Source organism: Zea mays, chromosome 5 (genome assembly GCF_902167145.1).
Source record: "Zea mays cultivar B73 chromosome 5, Zm-B73-REFERENCE-NAM-5.0, whole genome shotgun sequence".
Classification (NCBI taxonomy): Eukaryota; Viridiplantae; Streptophyta; class Magnoliopsida; order Poales; family Poaceae; genus Zea; species Zea mays.
This window is the reverse complement of record NC_050100.1, coordinates 3,434,763-3,444,403: the sequence shown is the minus strand read 5'-3', so window position 1 is coordinate 3,444,403 and position 9,641 is coordinate 3,434,763. Positions and strand designations below refer to the sequence as shown.

At 39.4% G+C, this 9,641-nt stretch overlaps 2 protein-coding genes and 1 long non-coding RNA gene across 5 annotated transcripts; 2 read left to right on the top strand and 1 right to left on the bottom strand.

Annotated features, from left to right (window-relative positions):
- The first annotated feature begins 400 nt into the window (after positions 1-400).
- On the top strand, positions 401-2,984 carry LOC103625784 (uncharacterized). Of its 3 annotated transcripts, none has more exons than XR_004849329.1 (3): positions 401-743; positions 1,060-1,093; positions 2,522-2,984. It is a non-coding gene; the product is annotated as an uncharacterized lncRNA (long non-coding RNA). The 3 variants fall into 3 exon arrangements; XR_004849330.1 differs by having other exon boundaries at positions 1,060-1,097; XR_002261863.2 differs by having other exon boundaries at positions 1,060-2,418.
- Positions 2,985-5,513: 2,529 nt separating this feature from the next.
- On the bottom strand, positions 5,514-6,172 carry LOC103627956 (structural maintenance of chromosomes protein 4). Its single transcript, XM_020537661.1, has 4 exons — positions 6,044-6,172; positions 5,861-5,950; positions 5,651-5,771; positions 5,514-5,554 (listed from the first exon to the last, which is right to left on the bottom strand). The coding sequence occupies exons 1-4, from the start codon at positions 6,113-6,115 to the stop codon at positions 5,514-5,516; spliced, it is 324 nt and encodes a 107-aa protein (XP_020393250.1). The 5' UTR covers positions 6,116-6,172.
- A 2,008-nt stretch (positions 6,173-8,180) lies between these two features.
- On the top strand, positions 8,181-9,063 carry LOC103627955 (uncharacterized). The gene is made up of 4 exons (XM_023300072.1): positions 8,181-8,190; positions 8,323-8,370; positions 8,449-8,543; positions 8,628-9,063. The coding sequence occupies exons 1-4, from the start codon at positions 8,181-8,183 to the stop codon at positions 8,727-8,729; spliced, it is 255 nt and encodes an 84-aa protein (XP_023155840.1). The 3' UTR covers positions 8,730-9,063.
- Positions 9,064-9,641: the final 578 nt, after the last annotated feature.

Here is a 9,641-nt window from a genome sequence, read left to right as displayed (position 1 = left end):
GCGACGGCACCCTCTCTGTGCCTCCCTCCCCATGCCGCCTCAGCCCGGCAACCCTAGCGAGGTGATGGGGAAGGCGACAGCAAGGTCAAGGGGGCACAGCGGCAGAGGCGGAGGTAACTTCAATCTGCAACCCTAGCAAGGCGATGGGGACGGCGGGGGCGAGATTAAGGGGCCATGGCGGTGGATAATAGGCACCATGGCATCACTCTCCTTGCTCAGGAGGATTGGGATCTAGCCGGCATGTCGACTTTCCGGTGACCACTATGGTCTGCGACTGCTCCGCTTCAGCGAAGGTGAGGCACATTTTCTCAGTTGTCGTTTTCTCGTCACCTTTGGTTGGATTTGGACTGCAAAGTAAAGGAATCATGTGATTGATGCTCATATGTGGGGATTTAGATATGCATGCGTGGAGCATCACCTACGAAGGGGACAAGGGGTTTCTGGAAAGGCATTTATTTCACACAAACCTTGCTTTTCAAAAGATATCCGCAAGTTCTGTAAGTTGGCATATCCTCTTGTACACTATGCTCGCATGTTTGGGTTGGCTGGTTGCTTTGCAATATGCTTGCAAAGTTCTTATACCGGGAATGACGACTACATATTAGAGTTCTTTTTGCCACTTGATTGTATTGACGAAGATGACCAAAATGCCTTACTGGAGTCTATATTAACTCTGATGAAGCGGTGTTGGACATGCGTGGAGGGCAGATTCATTAAGTTTGGGTTGATTTCTTCCTTTGCTGGTAAGAACCTATTATATTTGCTTGCACAACTTGTTTTGTAATTGTAATTGGATGGATTGCTCCAAGAATCTGTTTTCTTGGTCTTGGCTTTTGTTGTTCTTGATAAGGCCAAATCTGGACCTCTCATTCTAAGATGGACTCTCCAACCCGTCAATTCTTTCTTTGTTGTGGCGGATTCATGTGCAGCTACCAATTTAGTTTATGTTCCAAAAATGTTTCACCCAACCCTTCTCCCTAGGGCTACAAATTGCATCAATTTGTATATCTGTTTGATCCTAGCCTTTAATACCTGGTTCTGATGGGATTTCTCATGCAGTTCCATCTGGAGGAGGCGTTGGAGAGGAGGCTGTGTAGGTGACTGAAACTTTACCAAAAACACGCATATGATATATTGCATTACTATTTCTTGCATTCTTCTTAGCCAGTTCAAGCTTTTGTTAATATAGTATTCTTATTTACTGATGATGCTTTTTCGGTGGTTTTAAGTGGGAATTGCACATGCTCATGGTTTTGATTGATTTGGGGAGCAACATCTTCAACAAAAGAAATGATGTGATTAGTTCTGTTGACGAACATGTTGTTTTGCGTTACTATAAAGTAAATGGTCATATGTGGATGTCTTAATTACAATTGTTACTTCTTGTCATGATGCTACTGCTACTAAATTAGGATTGGTATGGCTTGAGTTATTTGCTTAGTAATAGCCACAGAAACATATGGTCAACTAGAATTATTTGCTTAGCATAGTTTAGTTCTTCATTAGGGTCACTCTGCATGCTTTTGATCGGGGCACAAAACTGTTTAGTAATGGGACAGGACATCATACAATGAATGACATAGAAAGTATTTATGCATAAAATTGCTATGCCTCTGTTTCTCGTTGTTTCTGGATGGAATTGTTTCATGGTTTGCAGACCCTCATAAAATATTTATTTATGATTTATGAAATGAGGTCTATCTTTTACTATTTGTAAATTCAGATGCAATTAGTTATTATCCTATTACACTAAAAGTATTTTGTTCTAATTCTAATGGTTGGAGCAGAGTTGGTAGATTTTAATCATAATATATCTTGTCGGATCCCTTATTTTCTATTTGGCATTCACTAACAGCTTTACGAGCTGTTTTTTTGTTCAACATCCTTCTTCAAAACGGTTTAATGGCTTCATTGCTGGAGCTTCTTTTTTATCCTCTCACAAAGGAATGAGGATCACAAATGAAGATGAGAGAGGTGAAGCTGAAAAATGTAGCTTTGCATAGCTCTAACTTATTCCCCTCTGTCATGTATGAAGCTATTGGTAAAGTTGTATTGTCAAATTTTTTTTCCAAAACTGATCAGCTTCACTGAGAAAGCTGCTCATGACGAAGCTTAATTGTGTCAAATGAGGCTTTATTTGTAGTGATTTATTGTTATTCCAATTGTTTTCTTGAGGGTTGCCTGCTGCATTGTTTGCTGATCTCAATTGTTATTCCATAAGCGAATTGAATGCATTGATGTCACTTATCTTCCCTGATTGACTGTGGCTGACTTCCTTTACGATTCAAATTTCAGAGCCTAGATGTACCTAGAATTGATTGGACTGTCTGATGCTCGCTTAGATCACAAGGGGAGTGGCTTCATTTTGTCAAATGCTTGGCTTTGATTGCTTGCTGATGTGTGCTTGGTAGAGAGCAGGTCGACTATGTAACTAAGCTCACAAGATATTTTTCTTTTTTTTGGTTGTTGCGTGGTCTTCTTTCTGTTTCTCTCTTCGTGGTAACTGTTAAGAGACGTGCAGATATTTTGGTGTACGTCGCTGAGGGAGAGGAACCCAAGGCCTGCACACGTCGAAAACCACCGAGCGCCTCGACCAACTCGACGACGACCTGCACATATTCTGCGTCAAGTTCGTCGACGGGGACCACCGCCTCTAGGTCCGTGCTGCTGCCGCCCATTTCCTGCGTTCCTGCACTTTTGGTCCTGCTTGGAAGCTGGGATTGGGAGGCAAATCATTAGCTATGGCTAGTAGAACAGTCCCAAAGGCTGGGCAGGCCCTATTGAACAAACAATCATCCGTATGCTTTCTTCTCATCTGGGGTGGACATGTAACAGAGAAGACCTAATCTGTATTATATGTCAATGTTCAGTAGTATGTGTAAATTGTGATGTCGTACTTTGATAAGTTCAAGTGATTATTTAGGACCTTCTTGTTGTATCTGAACACTCCCAAAAGTATGGCATTTGGCAGCCATCATTCATTATTTCTTTTTTATGTTTCTTTTGGCGTCAAGCAACTTTCAGTAACACTTAAGCCTCTCTCTCTCTCTTAATTTGTAATATTTTAATGGCATGGATTTGAATCGCTTCACTGAATTTCTTATTATAGCAATAAATCCTACCTGTGATACCTGTTTGATGAGCCTTTTGAAACTGCACAATTGAGAGTTGAAGATGCCAAAGAGAGATTAGATGAATCATGAATAGAATAGGATACTGCCAAGGTATATGAGACCATTGTTGATTTTAGCTTATGGTATAGGCTTTCTTTCAATAAAAGATAGCACCAAGCACTTAGTTGTTGTCAAAGGTTTGCAAACCTGGTTGATTTTAGCTTCTGGTTAATTTTGGATGAATTTAAATTCTACTTCAGAAATGGCAGCTTCACATGACTTTTCTTCACTGGAAAGTGATGTTGGAGGAAATATCATTTTAAAATAAAAACCTCAATAGTACTGATGCTATGAGAATGGACTACTCAAATTAAAAATGTTAACACTTTCACATCTCATGGACTGTAGTTCAAAGATTGAGGTTTCTTCCTTCGTTTTCTTTTGTACGAACTTGATTGGCTGCTTCTGCTCTAAGCAAAAGTAACTGTTCCATTTATGAACAAATTGCCCCTGTGCATATTCTCATGTTTTTCTTTTGATTTATTTCAGGATAATGGTTCAGAGATCGAGGAAGTCCCTCGTGAGAAAGTGAATTTCTGAGAAGAGCTTTTGAGCAGCACATCATTTACTCGCCAATTAGCGGATCAGATGACTTTAGCAAAGGCGTATGTCATCCTTGCAAAAGAGCATGATAATCTTCAGCTTTCATGGGAGCTTAGTTCGCAGATAAGGAATTGTCAAAGATTGCTCTCTGAAGGGGCAGTTAGTAGGAGAGCAATCACTAAAGATGAAGCCCATCCTATAATAAGGCGGCTAGCACTGTTAATATACAAGGCTCAGGACTCTCACTATGATATCAGCTCAACAATAGTGACATTGAAGAACCATGCCCTGGCACTAGAGGAGCGTGGATACTTCCATTTGGGGTAGACCTTTTGTCGGTCCTTGGGTTTGGATCGGAGGTGCCACGACTTAGAGAATGCAGGTATGCAGTGTTTTTTCGCACCTTCACATGGCCTTTTATTTCTAGACAAGAATTGAGTTTTGAGATGGTTTTGTTATGTTAAACTCAGTCCAGTCAATTGGTTCAAATAAGTTGCTAATTCGTCTGAGGATGAAGCCAAATGTTTCCATTATCTAAAAAGGAATGGTACGGCCATTTTAAGTGTTAGTCAATCCCAATTTAGATCATGTCTGGTAGTATTTACAGATAATAATTATGGCTTACTTTATCCCAAAATGGGAATCACTCAAGCACAGATCAACATCAAATTGCATACTAATATTCCTTCTAGGCTCCTGGCTGTAGCAATGATGATGTTTATTGGCTTATATCTGATAGTGCCTTTACCGCAAAGAAACGACACAAATCTGTAAATATGTTGACAATATTTCTGATATTTTACAGCATAGTAAAAGATTCTCAATAAAATATTTATAGAATTCATTTTCATAAACAACCAAAACAAACTTATGTATCAAGTTGACTCACCCTGGAATTGTAAAATCATGTGAAAGCAGAAGGCAATAACTTCAAGGGTAACATCCTTGGCCATTAAATAGACAATAACACAACACTATATGGATGGAACATACCTTCTCACCACCAGATAAATTGGCAATATTTTTCCAGCTTTTCTTTGGAGGCCTCACACTGAAAACAACACCTTCTGAAAATGGGTCCAAGGAATCAACAAGTTCCAGTTCAGCATCACCTCCAAGAGTAATCATATGAAACAATATCGTTAGTTAATATAAAAACTCATTTGAAGAAGTGCAACAGTCACATGACCAGAAGATAGAACCAAGTTAGCACAAACATTGTTGCAATAAGGGTTGACCAAAGCTTAACCTCATTTTCTTCCTAAGTCAAATTTCTGTCATCTGGTCTGTGTCTGTACATCAAGTAAACCAAAGGTGCTACACTACAGGATGTTGTATGTATTCAGTACCTGGTACATCTCCTTCAGTTTCAAAGATATTATGTTGAATCCAGCCATGAATTCATCCAGCCTGAAATAAAATACAATGCAGGTAAGAGATGAAAACATGCCAACATAACTACTAAAGTTAATTACAAAGACATACCTTCTCTTCCTTAACCCATCGTACAACTTTTTAAGATCATCACGTTCTTGAGTGGTAGCATTTAACTCATCAACACGCTCACCGTACAAGCAAGCCTTTGTGCGGTACCTGGTTCAATCAGGAGAAATAATGAAATCATTTATACAAAAATGTTATCATACGTGTCATTTAGTAGAATTTATCTCATGCATTCATACTCTGCTATGGAATCCAGATTTGGGTTCAAATCTTTAATCTGGGCCTCTAACAATGCTACCATCTCCATTGCCCTTTTCATGTCATATGTGTCATTTAGTTGCTCATCACCTGGAGTCACTTTGAGTTTCTCAGGATCAACAGCATCCTTTTGGATTCTGAAAAAACAAAATAATGCATACTAACATCAGAAGAAACCACATAAAACATATAAGTCATGAAGTTACAGAAAAAATTGAAACATTTAAACATACTGATCCATGTGTTTAACAACATTATATGAATTTCATCAAGCCTTTTCTTGAATGTTTTCACCTTCATTTCCCACTCCTTGGCAAGCTTTTTTGTATCTTGCAATTTGTACTCAGCGTCAACCTGTTTTATGGCCAAACACACAAGGTTGTGGAAAGAAACAATACAACAGAATTATGACAACACTACTTAACAGGATCCAAATTACATACCTCTGTGGCTCTCAGTTCATCCATTGCTTTTTTTTGTTTGGTGTATTCTTCCTTAGTTTTGTCAAGCTCAACTTTATGGTTGTCTATCATCTAAGTAAAAACAAATAAAGAAACCCTCATCAGAAAGTGCAAATAGATTTGGGGGGGGGGGCAGCCAGAAGTGCAATGCGACATAACATATACCTCCTGTGTTTTCTTATACTCTTCCTGAACAACAAACGCTTTCTTCTCAATCTCTTTGAACATAGACATCATCTTCTCTGTTTCAGCAGAAAGTTTTCTCTATCTTTCTTGGACTCCTCAATGCCCTTGGTTAACCTTTTCACCAACTTCTCACTTGAAGTTACGTTAACTTTGTGTCTGTTGATTTCTGAACTTGTTTTGTCAAGTTCCTGACATTACAAAATCAAACTATAAAACAGATTACCTATAGCAAGTTATGTGCCTTCCATGTCTTTCTTGGTGGCATCTGCTTTTTGGATACAATAACGCCATCTATTCGAAATTATGTACTTGGCATGCTTGAAGCTCACTTCGTTCTGTGAATGGATCAATGCACGTATTGGTAGCATTTGCTTGTTCTGCCCTTCAGATCAGATTGGTTGTTACTTGCTAAACTGAGTAGGGCTACCTCATGCAATGGTCATTTCTTAGTATCTGTGTATATGCTGATCCTAATATACAGGACGTTATGGTTGATATCTGACGATTTCCCACCTGATGTTTTCCCTTTGAATTTGTAGGATTCTTCCAGAAAATATGGGATACATTTTATCTCATCCTGAAACAAAAGATCGAGTGCAATCATGGTCTGATGCTTCTGATGTTCTTAGATTTGCTTTTACTTTGACAGAAGACACAACTGATCATCAGTACGAGGTTCACACCTTCTCTAGATGCCATTTATCAGACGCTATTATCGAAGTTTTAATTCAGACTTATCTTCCTATTACCTTAGCGAAATTTATATTTTGTGAAAGTGTGATATTTATTTAGTATTAAGAAATCTTACTGTTGTAGTGATGTCAACAATTGTTTTTTTGTTGGGGTCACAATTCATGACAATCTGTGACTGTTGATCCCATGTCTTGAATACACATTATCAGGTTGTTTTGGTCCTAATTGAAATGGGTTTTCTGGTTTCCAACCTTTTTACCGAATTCTTCTCTACGATACAGATTTGTAGGTTGCGTTGCTCCCAGATTTTCTGTTCTAAATGCCTACCTAGCAACAGCTATGGTTGTTTGCTTATGAAAATATGTAGTCTAAACATGCTCCTCTTATATGCCTTTGGTCATTTGCGTTACTTTGCTGGAGTAGTAGCTGCATACACTTCGCTTGAATTACCTTGACACAAACACACGTACTCGCTGCTCCGCGGCTCGCTGCACTGCCCATGCAACTGCCCCGCTAACATAGACGTTGAGACCTTCTCTAGATGCCATATATCAGATGTTATTATTGAAGTTTTAATTCAGACTTATCTTCCTATTACCTTAGCGAATTTTATATTTTGTGAAAGGTTTGTTGTTCGCAACTTGCAAGGTGTGATATTTATATTAAGAAATCTTACTGTTGTAGTGATGTCAACAATTTGGAGCATGAGAGGGTCCTGCTTTACTGTTATGCGTATCTGAGAGTTCTCCCTCTGAGTCTTGATTCACCGGTACTGAACCTTCACTGTCTTCTACTGTTGTCGTAGCTTGAACAGGCAATTGATGATCAACTATAAAAATTTCAGTCAACTGAAAGCCTGAGTTGTCTATGAAATTTTCCCAGTCCCATGGTTTACTCTCTTCAAAAATTACATTTCGGCTAACAACTAGCCTGTTAGTCATAGGATCAAATAGTCTATAACCTTTTGAGCCTGACTCATAACCTATGAAAACCATTTTGCTAGATCTGTCAGCCAGTTTATTTAAACCTGGACCAACCAACTTCACATGGGCAACACAACCAAAAATTCTCAAATGACTGACACTAGGTTTCTTTCCATGCCAGGCTTCGAAAGGAGTCTTAGAGATTAGAGCTTGGACTTCACAGCTTCCATTTTCAGACTTCAACAACTAATTTTTTCTAACAAAAATAATTCTAAATATTGTACTCAGTCCACTTGTGGTTGTGCCATCATTTCACAGTTGACATTCCTGATCATCCATACCAGCAACAGCAAGCACACAGAACAAGCCAGTTCGCGCCAGAACCGTCATGTGGTTTCAAACAGAAAAGAAAGAAAGAAAGAAAGAAAGGGTTTTGTTTATTTCATTTTGTTTTGTATGGTTGTGCATGTACTATCTCTTTGAAAGCAACATCTGAACGAATGATTGCTGGTTCCATTAACTGAGTTGTGCTGGTCTAATTTGCTTATTGGTTCAGATGATGATGTGCAATACCTGAAAGAAAGGAAGATGTTGCTGACTATGCTCAAACAGTTTTCCTTTTTGCCTTTTCTTGTGTTTCAGTGCGCCCGAAGTCTTTGCCAGGGATTAACTTCATCAAAGTGTTGACAGGTAGGTAGGACAGAGAGTGGTTTGTAACTTGTCCATCCATTACCTGATTGAGAGTTTAATTTTTTTTTCTATGGTCAGAACACGAGGATGCATTCGACGTGCTGTACTGCATAGCGTTCGAGATGATGGACGCCCAGTGGCTAGCAATGCGAGCCTCGTACATGCAGTTCAAAGTAATAAGCTGGTGATGCTTGTCCTTTTTTGTTTGTTTGTTTGAGTTAATTGATGATGAATAATTAGCTAGGATGCATGTGCAGGAGGTGCTGAAGGCCACAAGGCAGCAGCTCGAGAGGGAGCTCTCCCTGGAGGATCTCAATAGCATCCATGACCTCCCTGCCTGCAACCTTTTGTACAAATAGTACTAATGGTAGTTAGATTACTGTGATGTAGTCAAAGGAAAATTGTATGATGATCAGGTCGCATCGTAACCAGAATCATCAATCAGCCTGTAAAAAGAGAATATGTGAAAATTGTATTAAACTGAACTGACTACTGTTGAGGTCAAAAGGTTGTGTTTTGCGGTCATGTGAAGAAGGAGGAGGCGCTTTTTGACTGGATCCGCCCGGGAGCATACATAGGACAACTGCTAGCTTCCGATCCAATGCAATGAATGATCACTAAGCAGACCCTTTTGAGGCTGGTGGATTGTGTAGATTTAATATGCAAAAAAAGATAAGAGACAGGTATTGTGTACGTCTGGTGATGCATGTGCTTGCTTTGTTCCCTTGTTCTAGATCCTCAATAGATGATTATTATTATTATTATCATTATTAGTAGTAGAAAAAAGCAAAAGGCATTGTTTGCAGAGAGAGATAGAAAATGAAAAAAAGGAAGAGCAGCGGAAAAGGAGCATTTTTTCTTTTAGGTGATGTGCTCGTGCAATAACAGCAACCAGAGGAGCAGCTCTGTCAATCCCTGAAGAAGAAAGCGTGAAGAGAACCAATCTTTCCTTAGTTTCCTGTTACTACATCTATGATGTGATGTGATGAGATGAAGCATGACGGAGACGGCTGCTCTGCCCAGGCCCCGATCAGCTCAGCTGAAGCTTTTTACAGCTAGCGATCAGAATCGGAAGAACCAGAGGACCAAAACAAGTGATGAATGAATCATGTGATGTCCCTTGTCATTGATTCAGCCAAGTGACGCTAAATGCGCAAACCAATTCATCCTATGCGAGTTCATTAATCGTCCTCATAATTGATAATCCACATATAACAACAACAGCTCCTGCTAGCCGCCGTTTGCGGCGCGGGGCGGGGGCTATCTTCTTC